At 29.8% G+C, this 16,248-nt stretch overlaps 2 protein-coding genes and 3 long non-coding RNA genes across 9 annotated transcripts; 2 read left to right on the forward strand and 3 right to left on the reverse strand.

Moving 5' to 3' along the window:
- Positions 1 to 113: 113 nt before the first annotated feature.
- On the forward strand, positions 114 to 1,890 carry LOC105146672 (uncharacterized). 4 transcript variants are annotated; one of them, XR_015547286.1, is made up of 4 exons: positions 114 to 265; positions 637 to 809; positions 868 to 1,388; positions 1,634 to 1,890. It is a non-coding gene; the product is annotated as an uncharacterized LOC105146672 (long non-coding RNA). The 4 variants fall into 4 exon arrangements; XR_015547289.1 differs by having other exon boundaries at positions 124 to 222; XR_015547288.1 differs by lacking the exon at positions 114 to 265 and adding an exon at positions 349 to 363.
- LOC105146673 (tubulin alpha-1 chain) lies at positions 1,079 to 11,727 on the reverse strand. 2 transcript variants are annotated; one of them, XM_011057081.2, is made up of 9 exons: positions 11,586 to 11,727; positions 4,756 to 4,978; positions 4,425 to 4,529; positions 4,029 to 4,225; positions 3,666 to 3,758; positions 3,178 to 3,363; positions 2,805 to 3,053; positions 1,660 to 1,823; positions 1,079 to 1,376 (listed from the first exon to the last, which is right to left on the reverse strand). In XM_011057081.2, exons 1-9 carry the CDS (start codon positions 11,586 to 11,588, stop codon positions 1,250 to 1,252), a joined length of 1,347 nt encoding a protein of 448 aa, XP_011055383.1. In that variant the 5' UTR covers positions 11,589 to 11,727; the 3' UTR covers positions 1,079 to 1,249. The 2 variants fall into 2 exon arrangements, with proteins under 2 accessions (XP_011055383.1, XP_011055382.1); XM_011057080.2 differs by lacking the exon at positions 11,586 to 11,727 and adding an exon at positions 8,895 to 9,009.
- LOC147907351 (uncharacterized) lies at positions 4,367 to 6,791 on the forward strand. The gene is made up of 3 exons (XR_015547290.1): positions 4,367 to 4,506; positions 4,747 to 6,338; positions 6,447 to 6,791. It is a non-coding gene; the product is annotated as an uncharacterized LOC147907351 (long non-coding RNA).
- LOC147907352 (uncharacterized) lies at positions 7,138 to 8,886 on the reverse strand. The gene is made up of 2 exons (XR_015547291.1): positions 7,302 to 8,886; positions 7,138 to 7,201 (listed from the first exon to the last, which is right to left on the reverse strand). It is a non-coding gene; the product is annotated as an uncharacterized LOC147907352 (long non-coding RNA).
- Positions 11,728 to 13,017: 1,290 nt separating the features above from the next.
- Positions 13,018 to 16,153, reverse strand: Caf1-105 (chromatin assembly factor 1, p105 subunit). Its single transcript, XM_011057083.2, has 6 exons — positions 15,876 to 16,153; positions 15,220 to 15,352; positions 14,822 to 15,125; positions 14,019 to 14,282; positions 13,707 to 13,934; positions 13,018 to 13,637 (listed from the first exon to the last, which is right to left on the reverse strand). The coding sequence occupies exons 1-6, from the start codon at positions 16,014 to 16,016 to the stop codon at positions 13,109 to 13,111; spliced, it is 1,599 nt and encodes a 532-aa protein (XP_011055385.1). The 5' UTR covers positions 16,017 to 16,153; the 3' UTR covers positions 13,018 to 13,108.
- Positions 16,154 to 16,248: the final 95 nt, after the last annotated feature.

Here is a 16,248-nt window from a genome sequence, read left to right on the forward strand (position 1 = left end):
GAATTGCGCGGCAAACACGACGATACATTTCTGGTTTTGACTATTAATGGCAGACGGGCATGCGCGCGAATGCAGTGTCCAGACTCTGTTATAGAGATTCTACGCCATATAAACTATTCATTTCCGGCTTTAAAGGTGCCATTTTATGCGACGCTAAAATGCTTGATGCTCGTTTCGTTCGTGTTCACTTTATGTAATTTTATCTATGGTTGACGGTAAAAAGTTCGTTTCCATCCAACTTTCCAGCATTGGCGGGCCAATTCTTGTAATATAAAATTTATTTTGTGCATTTTTAATTAGAAATCATCATTTGTATGCCCTCTTATTTGACACGTTTAAACAAAATTGACATTCAAACATTATGTTAGTTGACGCTCTTAGTTATATTTATTTCCAATGCTTGTTTTTGTCCCCTTGTCATATTTTAACGTTCAATTTGAAATGACACCTATTTTGTACACTTAAGGACTTCGATTCTTTCCTTCGGTTACTTTTTTAAAACTCCCAGAAATTCAGGTTATTTCGTCTTTATGTCAAATTTAGTTGTAAATGGACGTAAAGTTTAGTCATGCACAAACATGCACGTTAATTGCGCACAAACTATGAGCATATTAATGAAAAGTGGTCATTTTTCAGTTTGTGAAAATTTCCGAGGGAAAGAATTGAAGTTCTTGGGTGTACCACCGACAGGAATGGTGTCTCCTAGCGTACATATACAATATCATATTCAGAATGATAGAAATTTAATATACAGTGTAAATAATGATATGATTTTGAATCGTTTCTGAGCTTCATTTTTTCCCATTGAGGTGAGTCATTTGATTTTATTATTTGAAATTTTTCTTCATAATGTTAAATTTGATGCAGTGTAATGAATGCTGTATTTCTGCACAAGGGATAAATTATGGGATGAAAACTCAGTTGAATCTCCCTTGTCAGAATGCAAAAGGAATGCGCATTCAACTGAATTATGACGTCACAAGTGAGAATTATCTGAGAATCGGTGTAAATGGAAAGCAACTATTATTGACGGAGTGTAATTTAAAAATGGATGCGCTTTGAAAGGATGCATGTTGGCTAGAATGTATAAATAATTTATTTATACAGATACAATAATTCATCTTAAATAAGGATACCGTTAACGATAATAAGTAACGTAAATCAAAGACTCGTCCGAAAATAATGTAATGGTAGAATGTGTTATACAACATGTATTATAATAGTATAAATTATTATAATGATGGCGAGTTCAGTATTCCTCTTCTTCCTCGGTGTTAACAGCATCTTCTTGCACCTCGCGATAATCGAGCTCCAAGGCGGCTAGATCTTCCCGGGCTTCCGAGAATTCACCTTCCTCCATGCCTTCCCCAACGAACCTGCAAAATTTAGTACATCGTGTTTTAATAATGCTTATTACTTTAATCTTGATTCAATTTAGTCTTTATCTTTTATCAATTTTAATTTAGTTTTAAATTATAAACAATGAAGATATATCGTTTCTTTACACCTTATGCATGTGTTATTAAGTTTAATGCTATTTAATTTGCTTAAGTATACATGAGCCTTAATTTATTGTTTCACAAGAAATTTTTATCAATTCATCCCTAATCTAATCTTTTTTTCTGTATGTTAGGCAACAAATGATGCTATCCTTCTTACCAATGTACGAAAGCTCGCTTGGCATACATGAGATCAAATTTGTGATCAAGTCGGGCCCATGCATCCACGATCGCTGTCGTGTTGCAGAGACAGCAAACAGCTCTTTCTACCCGCGCGAGATCTCCACCTGGTACAACGGTGGGTGGTTGATAATTTATTCCCACCTGTTAACATGGGAATACAGTGATACTTTACTGTAATCGACTTAAAAAATATGGAAAGATCAAATAAGAGGAGTTTATAAACATTCATTTTACATAACAACAAATTGCGAATCCTTAAAATACTTAACTTTCTAAATTTCTTGGAGTGAAATCTTATTCCAAAAGAGTGAAAATATTTGTATTTTTGAATAAGAATGGCACATTTTCATTCTTTTTTTAAAGTGAGATTTCTTTGGAGTGAATCTCACAAAAAAAAATCGGCGCGCAGTTCAAATAATTATAAGGATGTATCGTAAAATTATCGGATATCAGATATCCGAAAAGAACATCGGATATCCGGGAAGGTAATTTTTCGAGTTAGATATCCGATCGGATTCTGGGACAATGTCAACTTACGATTCGTAACAGAAAAAAGCTGAATAAAAAAAGAAAAAAGGGACTGTAAGGGAAAAATAATGATAACAATTATAATTTTAATGTTATCGTCCGAGTTTGATTATCAATAGAGATGATAACTGTAGAGAAAAATTGTAATTTACAAATTGTAATTTTGCAACAATATATAAGATATTATAACATTATAAATATGCATACTCTTATTTATAAAACGTTTGTATAATAAAAAATCAACAATTTAATGATATAAAATTTTAATCGGATACTATGATGATATCTGGATATCCGGTCGGATAATAAAAAAATGCCGAATAATACCAGATACCGGATACTTTTCGGATATCCAATGCATCCTTACAAATGAAATATAGTATAAATATAGTATATATGTATACACACATAGTATAATTATGCAAATTCACATGAAATTATTAAGCATTAAAGATCCAACTTCGACCGCGCATTATATATAGCCGTTATTTCCTATTTCTTATTGATTGTGCTGTCATATGTATGATAAGATTCTTTTGGATTTTTCTCATTTTTTGAATTCTTCTCCTTTCTAAAAAGAAGCTTTTGTAGTACCTTGAATCCCGTCGGGCACCATTCGACGAATTGCACATGCTTCTGGCGTTTTATCATCGCGATCGCCGCGTTCACATCTTTTGGTACCACATCGCCTCTGTAGAGCAAACATACTGCCATGTATTTTCCCATGCGCGGATCGCAATTCACCATTTGATGATTCGGTTCAAAGCAGGAGCTTGTTATTTCCGAGACGGTCACTCTCTCATGCCCAGCCTTCTCTGCTGACAGAACCGGAGCATACGTAGCCTGCATGATAATAAAACATAATACTTAATTAGCACATAATTATCGATTAAATAATCGTATGATTTTTTTTTCGATTTTTATGTTATAAACATTAAATTCATAAACTTTAACAAACGATGCTTACAAGTGGAAAGTGAATACGTGGATAAGGCACTAAATTCGTTTGGAATTCAGTGAGGTCGACATTCAGGGCACCATCGAATCGTAAACTGGCGGTGATGGATGAGACTATTTGTCCAATCAGTCGATTCAGATTCGTATAAGTCGGTCGATCAATATTTAAGTTCCTCCTGCATAACTCATAAATGGCCTATGGATATAATACACGCGATTGTAGTGACAGACTTCGCCATTACCACTCCGTGTAGAGCAGCGTATATAGTTACAACATTGTCCTGATAAACTTTATTTTAGACATATAAAATGTTGGGTAGAAAGCACGCAAGCTTTCTGCTAATAGAATCCATTTCTAAGAGAAATTGCCGTTTCGCAATCGATTTATCAATAATTGAGTTGTAAAAGCGTTCACGAAATTCAGACAATGTAATAAATTTTACAAATATAAGATTTATTATGTCGATTTTACATTCGACGTTATGCAAAAGTACACACCTGATTATCTACAATGAAAGCCACTTCGCTATGCTCTAACGTCGGATGAGTGTACAGAATTGCGTTGTAAGGTTCCACTACTGCAGTCGATACCTATGAAAAATGTAAATGCTTTCGTAATAAAGAAAACAATTAGATAGTCAAACAAATCGATAGTTTCGTAGCTTGTTGAGAAAGTAGACTATTCACTAAATAGTATCAAGGAAGCAAACAGAAATGTATATGTACATGTATACAGATTATATTATTATATCATTAAATTAAATTAAATTAAAATTAAATTATATCATTTGAATTTTTTTCAAAGAAATCAGAGTTCTTGAGCAAAAATCAAAATATTCCGAGTAGGGAGTATAATATTACCTGTGGGGCTGGATAGATACTAAAAGTCAGTTTACTTTTCTTCGGGTAATCTGCGGACAGTTGTTCCATAAGCAGACTCGAGAATCCGGAACCTGTGCCACCACCGAAAGAATGGAAGATTAAGAAGCCTTGCAAGCCTTTGCACTGCTCTGTCAGTCTGCGTATTCTGTCCAAAGTAAGATCTATGATCTCTTTTCCTGAAAAATCGCAAGATCGATTAATAATACATGACTATCATTCCATTAAAAGACACATTTAATGATCTTTTCTTACAAAACTTACGAAGCTTACAGAATGAATTTATATAGAATATTTTTGACCAATCGCTTATACTTTATAATTAAGCTTCAACTTTCCTTTTTACAGATTTACAATTGTGACGGTAAATTGAAGTACCTATTGTATAATGGCCCCTGGCATAATTATTAGCTGCATCTTCCTTCCCGGTAATCATTTGTTCCGGATGGAATAATTGTCTGTAAGTACCCGTGCGCACTTCATCTAAAGTATTAAAAATATAATTCGTTATTATCTTCTTAACTCTATTAACCATTAATGTGTAATACACATATTTAAGAAAAATTTACAGTGATTAAATGATCAAAACGTCTCAGCAACGTAAAGTTAAAAATTTGTACCTTACAACTCAACAAGCAATATTTTTTTTAATAAATGAATTTTTCAATTATGATGCTCGGAAATCAATTATTCTTTCTAGGACACTTACCTACCACCGTTGGCTCGAGATCGACCAAAACCGCTCGCGGGACATGCTTCCCTGAACCAGTTTCGGAAAAGAACGCGTTAAAGGAATCATCTCCGGAGCCCACAGTAACATCGCTCGGCATTTGTCCGTCTGGATGGATACCATGCTCCAGACAATAAAGCTCCCAACAGGCGTTTCCCATTTGCACGCCCGCTTGTCCTATGTGAATGGATATGCATTCCCGCTGCGAATAAACGGGTAAATACTTGTGCAATATATTCCCATATATTTCATAAATCTATATACGCAATAAAATAACATAATTCGATCAAAATCCAAAAGAAATTATTTATAAAAATAATTCTCTCACTCTTTTTTCCTCTCATTCACTCATATTTTCGATTCTTTGTTACTTGATTGAAATAAATTCTTTCGCCTTTTCTCAAATAATGATATATAAATAAAAAAACGTTTTTACGTTTTTTTGATATATAAATAAATAATAGAAATAGTAAAAAAACTTATATCGATAATAGAAGAGTCTAGTTTAGTTTATTTTGCTATTCGTTATTTGCCACTGGAAAGAGCTTGATTGCATTAATTGGAATTTTGGTTGAAAATAAATAAATCAGAATTTTTTGATTGGATCTATTATTATAGTTCTACGATAAGATATTAAGATCTAGAATTCTGAATGATACATCAGATTATTTAAAGATTATGCTTGTGCCTTCAAGAAGCGATCATGATTGTATAATGTAATTATAATTACCACTGCAAAGAGATATTGTTTGTTATCGTAAATTTTTTTATTAAAGTTGAAATTGATGGAACAGTTCCTACTCTATGGGAGAAGAAAGAGAGGAGGGTATATTAAAGACAAAACCATTCCACTACAAGTCGCATAAATGGTCATATTCGCTACACCACATCTCATTTAAGTATTATTACCACCTTAGATATCGTTAAAAAATTCACGACAGCCTTTACTGTGTTCATAATTTCATAATACAACGCGAGTAAATCGTTATGGATGTATTATATATTTTCAAGATAATAAGAAAATTACAGAAAATTATTCTACTTTTAAATTGCATTTAAAAGTAATACAAAAAAAATTAGCAGCAGTTTAGAACTTGCATCAAAAGTTATTTCAATAAGAAATTAAAACTTTTTAGTTTTACTTTAATGAAAATAAAATAAATGTAATAAATTAACAGATAATAATTATAATATAAATATAATTCAGAAATGGTTCATATCAAAAGACAGAAACAGAGCTTAAATAGGCAAAATGACACGGAATCATTACCGGAATCTTATCTTCATATTATATTCACAATCTCTTTCCTCTACCTAGCTCTTTCCTTCTTTTTTTTCCTCACTCCTAATTTTTACCCTTTCCATACCAATGCAATATTTCTCTCTTTTAGTTTGACTCTCATATGACTCTTATTTGACAACAGTATTTTAGTAACGATCATCTCTATCGCATTTGCTTACACGTCAATCTTTATTTTATTTTATATGTTGACTCATCGTACTTTATTACGACTACATTTTATTATATATTTATTATATATTATTGCTTATTGCTTATTAAGGTATCAATTTTTATTATGTACACATTTCTCTTTTTACACTTTATATTTTAAATTATATAAACTTAATTTATTTTTCATTTTACTCAATACATTTCTGTATATTAACAGATTCTTCCATTTTTTTCGATTGACTACTTATAAAATTTTCGCTATGAACTATTTATTGGCGGTACCATATTTTATCATCCAATTTTGTGCTTCGCTTCTATTGACGTTACTATCATATCGTGTCATTCAATTTATACTGCGATTCTTCAGAAATTCTGACTAACAATGAATTATTACGTGTGAGGCTTTTACATCGAACCTTCCTTACACTTTCCTTATGGATTGATTTATGGATTAATTGAAGTCTGTATAATTATGTATTTTTTTATGTATTTATTCTCGATCTTGGCTTCTCATCATTGTTATATTGTAACTATAATTAATAAACATTGATAATGACCTAAAGGAGATTGAAACGTCTATTTATATTCTCAATTGTTCTTGTATTACCTGTTAGTTTATTATATTAAATTTGAATTGTTTTGGCTCGTAGCTCTTCATATTACATTTATTTTATTTAATATATTTTGAGCCATATAACATTATGTATTTTAATGGAAATGTATGAAAATGTTTTATAAAATAAAAACAAAAATCTCAATTTTTAATGTAAATATTGTTTAAAGTATAAAGTTAACATAAATTTAATGTAAAATTTCATTGTGATTCAGAGATTAATTATTCTATAAATAAATAAAATTGATTTATAGAACAACCATGTTGTGCTAAGATGATAAAACTTAAAGATTAATTTTTGTATAAATACGAAAATGCTTATGAAAAGATTTTTTGAAGTCGCTGAAATATTGGGTCATCTAAAAAGTGTCCGCGGTTTTTTTTTCACTAGATGTGTGTTGATGGTCATATATCTAGTGACAAAGTACCGCGGATACTTTTTAGATGACCCAATATAACATAAAAAGCACATTACAAAAAAATCAATTTTGCAACAAATCGTTATAAATAAATTAAACAATTACAATTGAAATAGAACCTAAAAGAGAATAATTTCAATTAAGTATGAAGAATTTTTATTTTTGACCGAGAAGCAGATCTTAAATACTTCATTTATTTAATGGATTTATATATATTTCTGATTGCACATTCTATGTACCGAATTGCTTTTCCGCATAGAATCAGGATAATATCAAATCTTAAATTGTACAAGCAATTTAATAATTTTTTGTACTAATAAGCATCTGGTAAGGATATTCATTATTTTAAACTTGATTATTTAATTACTTTTCGAGTGTATTTTAGCCCTCTATAGATTATAATGAAACTTTGTATAAACCATTTTGAATATGTATCTACTTAAAGTAAATATTGTCTTATCAGAAAGTTCATGCCGTTTTTTTTAATACAAAATTATATTTACAATATCTTCATCAAAAAATAAACGAAATTTAAATAAAAAACAGTTTTGAAGTTTGCAATCTCTGAAAGGTTACTATGTTTTTTGGGTTTCTTTGAATTTGGTAATTTTTACATACAAAAACCTACTGAAAAAGATGGAAAATTTTCTTCAAATTTCCCCAAAAAAATTTGCGAAAATTTTCGGATTCCAAAGCTTTTTCCTACAAAATCGTTTTTTAAAAATATTTTTTCTAAGATTTTTTGTTATTAAGTTATCGCGAATTAAATAAAAAGAGCCTTTTGACTTTGATTGCTCATAACTTCGTTAAAAATCATCGTATCGCAATTTAAAAAACAAATTTTTAAAGCTAAAACTTTGCTTTATTGAATGGTATAATAATATATAATAATAATAACAAATATATTCCATATATAATTTTGAATTAAAAAAAAACAGCATGAACTTTTTGACCAACCCAATGCTTATACGAAAAAATTGAGATTTTGTCATTATTTTTTACATTTTAACATTATAAGAAAATAATAACAAATAAAGTAAATAAATTATAAAATATATTGTTCAATAAAAATAGAATGTTGTAAATATACCTTTTATATGTAATTTAAAAAAGTATAAATATAATAATAAGAATGGAATAAAACATCAATTGAATAAAGCAATAATAAAAAGTAAAAAGAGCTAAGAGCCAACATTAGTTCTTGATAGCTAATATTTAATATCTTTCAAATTTTTAATCAATTTTTATTTCGTTCTTAAACTAGAACCTTTTCAATGTTAATACACAAAAACAATTCCTCTTACATAATAAATCAAATATTAAAAATGTTGAATATTACAAATTAATAATACAAATTAATAATAATATTAAAAATTAAAAATCTTCTAAGTATGTGGTGAATCTAATTTCCATGCTTCGTTGTCATTTCTTCATTAATCAATATATCATTAGATATTTCATTTCATTAGATATCAGTTATAAGCAATTAATCAATATATCATTAGATATTTCATTTCATTAGATATCAGTTATAATCTTATACTAAATATATAAACACATTTATAAAAATGAGTACAATACATCCTTAAAATATTGTTAAATATCAGAACTTGTGTTTTGTTATATTAATTACCTTCTTTGCCATTCTTAAAAAAGGTTTCGTTTCTGCGTTAACTGTTATAAATGAATACAGGATAATCGACAATGCACTTTCACAAAAAAATGTTTATAACAATCAATCAAGACATAAAGATGTTTAATTAATTCACATTAACCGATTTTATTAATCGTCTGTTTTCTTGCATTAAATATTCACTCAACGTAATTGAATCTCTTATGATCAGTTTTTGCAACAATTTTTACTGTATTGATAATATTAAGTTCACTTAAAAAATTTCTACAGATTACATAGAGATTACATAGATTAGCTATTCTAAGGAAAATAAATAATTCAAAGAGTATTATAGAAAATTTGAACTTTGATTGAAGTAGATTCCATTGTATTTGTATCTATTCGTTATTTATTTCTATCCATTCATTTCTATCCTATCATTTTTACGTTGATAAAAAAAAAATTAAAATAATGAACCTTTTTTTTATATATAACTATAAATATATAAATAATTGTATCATTCCCACGTGATATAATTCACATATTTATACTGTCCCACAGTAAAATATCCTACCGCAAATGATACCAAGTTTCTGATTTAAAAAACACACGATTAGGTAAAGTCTGTCGAGCGAGCTTAACAAGCTTTAACGAGACTGAGCAAAAGAATACGAGCTATGCTTAACAAGGGATGATTACCGGTAGCCCAGACATCGTCAACTAAAGCAGTGTCTTTATCTGTCAACAAGGTCTGGTAGAAAAATACCACCTTGACCTAATGTGTCCCCCATGGATAATTCAGCCGTACCCTAAAAGTGAGCATCTATATTGGCGTGCCTATAGCCGGCCTACTTTCTGACTTACGGACGCACATGGGTGATGTGTCGTCTCTCGTGCAATACGATATTATACATTCTATATCTGCATGATATGTAAAAATCGATTTTTTACAGGTTGACACACTGTAACCATAGCAGCTTAATCGAATATCAAACTGCATACTCGCATATGACGCGATTGCATCGATTCAATCAAAAAGATTTCACTGTGATCTTACAATTAATAAACGTAAGAGATCACAAATTTGTCATTCAATATACAACTGAGTAACGCAGGCTTTATCGGTCTCAGATGAATCTTAGTGCTTAAATAATTATATAATTTGTAAAACGGGATATGTATATATAAATTCATGTAGACAATATTTTTTAAACCCTATATAAGATTCAAATCGATAAGGCCTTCGTTATACCATTATATATTCACATTTGCGATTTTAAAACATTTTATGCGATTTTAAAACGTTTATTTGTCGTTCAACTCTCATAAAACATTTGAGCCGAATGGAATCCATCCCTAAATCTTAAAAATATTATTCTCGCTTCAGAAAAAAATATTCGATACAAGTTATATAAATGCAAATTATATAAATATTATATAAATTGTTATATAAATATTTGGACATCCTAAATAATATGGTTATAACAATAATATAAGTTTTTCTAAAACTCATATTATTATTGTATCGAATATTTTTCTCTGAAGCGAGAATAATATTTTTTAGATTTAGGGATGAATTCCATTCGGCTCAAACGTTTCGCACTCTCAATTTTACTAATGCATATTTACTATGTTGATTGACATGCATTCAAAGTGTGGATCGATACTTCATAATTCACATTTCTCATGTAGTTGAAATATACAAGAAAATAAAAAATCTATATAATATCAATAAGATTGATATCTAAATTTCTTTTGATATTTCAAAAATATATTAATCATTTTTGAAAAATTTATGCATAACAATATTTAGCTTTGTTTAATTAACAGTAAGAAATCGTAACAGATTTAAACTAAAAGATTCTGTTAAAAAAAGCATTGCTTTCAATATTAAGAAAGTTATTACGTTTATTACCATAGAAATTTCTTTAATATTTTACGAAACATTATTTTCGGACAGAGGTCTTTTTCAATCGATCATTCCTCCTTGAGTTTCTTTCTCATTCATTTAATCTACTCGACTTTTAATTGACCTCATAAGCTCTAAGTGAACATTTAAAAGCATAACGTAATATTTTCCTGCTGTATACTTGGTGCATCTTATATGTATAGCATGCATATTACACGCAGGAACAGCGTTGCATAAAGACCTATAATTCTCATTATTAGGATGTTTACAAATATATATGCTTGTATAACAAATAGAAGAATTACATTAATACTAATATATATGAAGATAAAAATGACGCTAAATAAGTGACAGTATAAATAAGTGACAGTGTAATAATGCAATTTAAAAAAATTATGATTTTAAATATTGAATACGTTAGAAAAATGTTGAAAATATTTCGTTAAAACGACAAATAATGTCAGGCCTGCTACTTATACGATTTTTTATATAAATGCATGCAAAAAGCTCTATTCTAATTATTAATACAGAAACTAAGTAGAATAATAAGATAATAAGATAATATTTTATATAATTGTATCTTAATATTATCAAATATTACCAAATTTTCTTTATAAATTGAAGAGTAAAAATGATTTTGGAAGTAATTTCTTTTATAAAATCAGTCTGCTTCAATTATGAAATTAAACATTGTTTTTATTAAAATACAAAATACATACATATATACATTTTTCAAGGAAAAATATAATAGTTGAAAATATTCGATATTAATGAAAAAGATGTAATAGAGAAGCAAAGCTCACCATTTTTCCGATATCTGTTTATTCGTTTGCACTCGATAGCAAGCAGCGTGTCGGACCACGATTCGTTCACTGTCTGACTTTGCAGATAGTACGATCACTGCGCTTCGTCATTTAATAGCAGCGCTACATACAGTATCTGTCTATGAACCGGAGTTCATAAGCGACGCGAATCAACTTAAACTGCTATAGTATTCATGACAATTGCATATGCGGGTGCACATCTACAGACAAGGTACACTATCGGTCATTGTTTTCTCGGGAATGGTTCAAGGTACAAGAATGTTCTCTTTACACACAAACTCTGGTAAAGAGAAAGGTCAAAGATATCTTATACATACAAGAATAATTACCTTCATCATTATTTATAATTATAATAAAAATCTATATTTCTTAAAAAATATTCGCCACGAATAATCTTTTTACGCACTGATTAGTATTATCATGGTAAATATATAGAAAACGAGGCCTGCAATAACCTTGACATATGTTGTCAAGGTCGTGACCTTAAATAACCTCCAACAAGTTTTAACTGTCGCTCGTCTTATTCATTAAAAAGTTATTAACAAAAAAAATTTGAAAAAATAATGTCTCATTTCTGCTATACATATATATAGTGTGTTCCACTTAACGCCCAACATTCGCGAAATTATTTTATCTTTGTTGTTTATTAAATATTAAACAAGAATGAACGATGCTCGCGAGCGTTAGGTGAAACGTAGCCATACACTGCTCAAAAAAAAAATATGGTATAGAAATATTTTGGTCAATTTTCACCCCACCTCCCCCTTGTTTCATGGGATGCACGATTTTGGCAAGGAGGAAGGTGGGGTGGACCTCGCTTTGCACGGAAAGTCGTAATTTCTATTTCATATAATAGAAAAGAGACGTCATTTTTCAAATTTTTTTTGTTAATACAATAATCTCTCCATTAGGGTTTCTAAGTATTCGGATATTCGAAATCGATTCCGATCCGAGAACTGAAAACCGTATTATTCGCATAATCCGGATATTCGAATTATTCGGAATGCGGATCCGGAATCTGGAAAGAAAGAAAACATCGATGTATTTAATGAATTTTAACATAAGTTTCTTTTTAAATAAAAATTGAATTTTGATTTACATATATAATTTGAAGAAAAATAAAATTAAAAAATGTAAATATAGATTCACACAGAATTATACAAGCACTTAAAATTCAACTAATTGAATTTTAAGGCATTTGTTTCTATAGGTTGTGTTTCTCACATATATATCTTATTTAATATTATTATATTCGAGATTTAATATTATTTATAAATTTATATTTATAAATAATATTAAATCTCGAATATAATAATATTAAATAACCCAAAGTCAAATTGATAAGATCAGTACATAGATCTTTTTGAACCTTACAACTTTTGTCTGAACAATTTTTCTCAATAATGCCGTGTTTTCGAGATAAAAATTTGTAACGCTTTATTTTGAACAATCGGTATAGTTAAAAGTTATATAATAAATCTTAAAAGTCTATTTTTTACAAGCTATTTTTTCTTGAGTCCTTTTGGACTCGACAAAGTTATTAATTTTACTCTTCTAGGAGTTTTGTGACATATGATAGGAACATCAGACTTTGGCGGAGTATTTCTGGTTTTGATTTTGGTCATATCACTACTACTTTCTTCATTATACACCAATTTGATATCTTCTGTTTCTTCTTCATTCAATTTCTTGTCTATCTGTAAATTATTTTCTAGTATAATAATTTCGTTCATTTTCTGTTCATTAAGTTCTTCAGATCGATTCGTTATTGCATTAAGCGTGTTGCTTTCTATAAGTTCAACGTCCATCGCACAATCATCCACATCGAATGTTGGAACATTGTTTTTGTCTTTGATTGTACTGTATAAAGGTTTTTTACTAGAATTTTTGGATACTTCCTTTGTTATTGTACTCTCTTGTAAAGAATTGTCTTTCATCTTATAAATTTCCCCTAGTTCACCTTCTTCAAAGTGTATTATGGAACAGTAGCCATCACTCGAAGACGTGATTAAAATTTTGCCATCGCTAGACCTATAAAAAAAGACGCTAAGACTCGGAAATAATTTGAATAATAAATATACCATATTGGCAATGACGTACCACGAAAGATCATTTAATCTACCATAATGAATGAGCGACACCACACCGATCGGAGAAGTCTGCTGCGTATCATAGAGTAATATAGAACTCTGCGTTGCAACAGCAAATACCATTCTATAAGGCAACGGTACCAAAGCATCTGGACTATCCTGTCGCAATTCAAAATAGACAGGGCAACATCGTACTGCTATAGTACATTCATTTAATGTAGGTAAGATCATTATTGGTCTAAAAAAAAATCGATTTTATTATTATGATTGTTTTTTAAGCCAAGTTAGGGACTTGGAACTTTATTAGAGATTTAATACTGACTCTCTTATATCTTTTCTAGAGAAAACAATTACTGCATTTGATATAGTCTCTGTGGTCTCCTGCAACTCGATTATTCCAGATGGAACGAAAATTAGGGATCCATCAATCGAGAAGGTCAGCCTGCGGAAGAAAGATTTGAAAGTGTCGTCGTAAAATAGACGCACGAGTTTCCCCTGCAATGAGCTACCGGATGGTGTTGGAATTTTAGACTTGTAAACGCGCTGAACAACTTTTTTCGTGGCAATGCTTATTAAACGACAGTATCTGAAAATAATGAATTTGATTCACAATTAAAATTTAGCAGACGCTTTATCGTTTGCGTAACTTATAATTGAATAGTCAATACGCGAGAGCAGCTATACCAAAAAGTAAAAAACGAAATATTGCAAAATTTTCCTTAGCTTTATATATATATATATATAATTACGAATTGAATATAAATCCTACAAAATTAGAGGAGAAAGTGTCTCATTTTGAAAGAAGCCAAATCCTTAAATTCCTATTGTTGCAAATATAGTTACATCCATCAGTTATGTTTAATAAAAATGGCAGAGATTCGTTACAAAATCAATTAAAAGTTCTTTCTACTGCAAATCAGCTAGCTGCAAAATCAGTCATTTTAATAAATAGAAAATGTATTCCTTATTACACGTTTTGTTAACTAAAACTAATAGGTTTTTCTTAATTTTTTAATCTTATTGATAACTTGAATGAGAAAAATTATACAAACTTTTTTGTTCTCGCCGAAAAATTTCAAGTGGAAGTAATGATTTTTGTCAATATGCTGTTCAATTATGAATTACCTGTCTGTGCTGATAGTGCATACATATTGATTGCAAGGATCCCAAGATACTCCTTGAACAAAACCTTTGTGGTCCTGTAATATCGCAATTTTACGACCTTTCTGGATATCCCATAGTATAGCGGTATTATCAACAGATCCAGAGATTAAAAAATTGGAGTCTGGCGACCAACTAATATCATAAATGTCTTCGATGTGACCTTTCAGTACTTTCCAAGAAGTCCACTGTTCTTTATTTTCAGTATCGCCTAAAGGTGGAGAGAAGTCTCGTCCCTCCTTGACTTTCCACAAAATAATAATCGATTCTGTGTATTAAAATTAATTGTAGTCTAGGCAACTCTATTCCTTAACAAGATGGGAATAATAAGTAGTTAGTAAAATAATATCAAGTGGCCGAACCATCATCTCCTGATGCTAGAATTTCCCTCGATGAAGAAAATCTCACAACATTTACTGCTCTCTGATGACGATCCAAGTCTGCTACAAAACTCACAGTAGCTCCCCCACATTTGGTTGTTGTTAAATGCCAAATCTGTATACAAACAATCATTTAAATTGCGAAATCCTTGAATGTGTAATCGTAATTAGATCAAAACATTAAATGAATCCTTACTTCTCAAATATCTGACGACATTATTAAAATCATGTACAAATTTTATAGCATTATGTTCCATTAATATTATAAATATTATATATGCTATTTTTAGATTATTATTGTTATTAAAAATAATACACAATTATTTATTATATAAATATTATTTATATTTATAAATATAACTTGATTTTTTAATAAAAATTACACATTTTTGTGGTTTTCCTTATATATTTTCTTTGTTACCACACACATATAAAGAAAAATAAAAAAACTACTATTATTCTTTAACTTTATTCAAAGTAAATATCTAGTATAATTATATAACAATAAATGAAAAATCGGTTAATATATAAATAACACAAATAAGCGAAGAAGTGAATGTCTATGCGGTCAAAACAAATCTTGGTGCTTAATAATATTTTTGTACGAGTTTTTACAATTTACAATTTAATTATGTTACCAAAACATGGCAGTCCGCTCCTCCAGTCGCAACTCTCCAAAACGTATCTCCTTTCAGATCTTCGTACAAACCACTCTGTATATCGACACTCAGGACTGGATCGCGATTATGCCATGAGATTTCAGGAGTAATACACTTCATTTTGTCGATCAAGATCAACAGATATGCACGATATCGTAAAGCTGTAGATGGATACAAAACAGAGAGCGAGTCAGGAGTATACGAATTCTACTTGCTTCTAACCTTCAAGCTGTCACGTCATTCGCGCCAAGAATTTTGTCGATGATCAAGTTGTCATAGGTTGGGTTAGGTATCAGTTGTCATAGCAACCACTTGCGCGACAATCTGGACAATCTGGACAATCTGGCCGACT

The sequence above is a fragment of the Acromyrmex echinatior genome, chromosome 14 (assembly GCF_024713525.1).
Source record: "Acromyrmex echinatior isolate Ae372 chromosome 14, ASM2471352v2, whole genome shotgun sequence".
Classification (NCBI taxonomy): Eukaryota; Metazoa; Arthropoda; class Insecta; order Hymenoptera; family Formicidae; genus Acromyrmex; species Acromyrmex echinatior.

Excerpts from the sequence above, each read along its gene's own strand:
- LOC105146673 (XM_011057080.2), bottom strand. Across the intron at positions 3,759-4,028 it reads GTATCTATCCAGCCCCACAG|GTATCGACTGCAGTAGTGGA; the intron begins GTAATATTATAC and ends CATTTTTCATAG. Across the intron at positions 3,054-3,177 it reads CACGTATTCACTTTCCACTT|GCTACGTATGCTCCGGTTCT; the intron begins GTAAGCATCGTT and ends ATTATCATGCAG.
- Caf1-105 (XM_011057083.2), bottom strand. The coding sequence starts at position 16,016 with ATGAAGTGTATTACTCCTGAAATCTCATGGCATAATCGCGATCCAGTC. Across the intron at positions 15,126-15,219 it reads TCTAGCATCAGGAGATGATG|AATCGATTATTATTTTGTGG; the intron begins GTTCGGCCACTT and ends TTTAATACACAG. Across the intron at positions 14,283-14,821 it reads TGCACTATCAGCACAGACAG|ATACTGTCGTTTAATAAGCA; the intron begins GTAATTCATAAT and ends CATTATTTTCAG.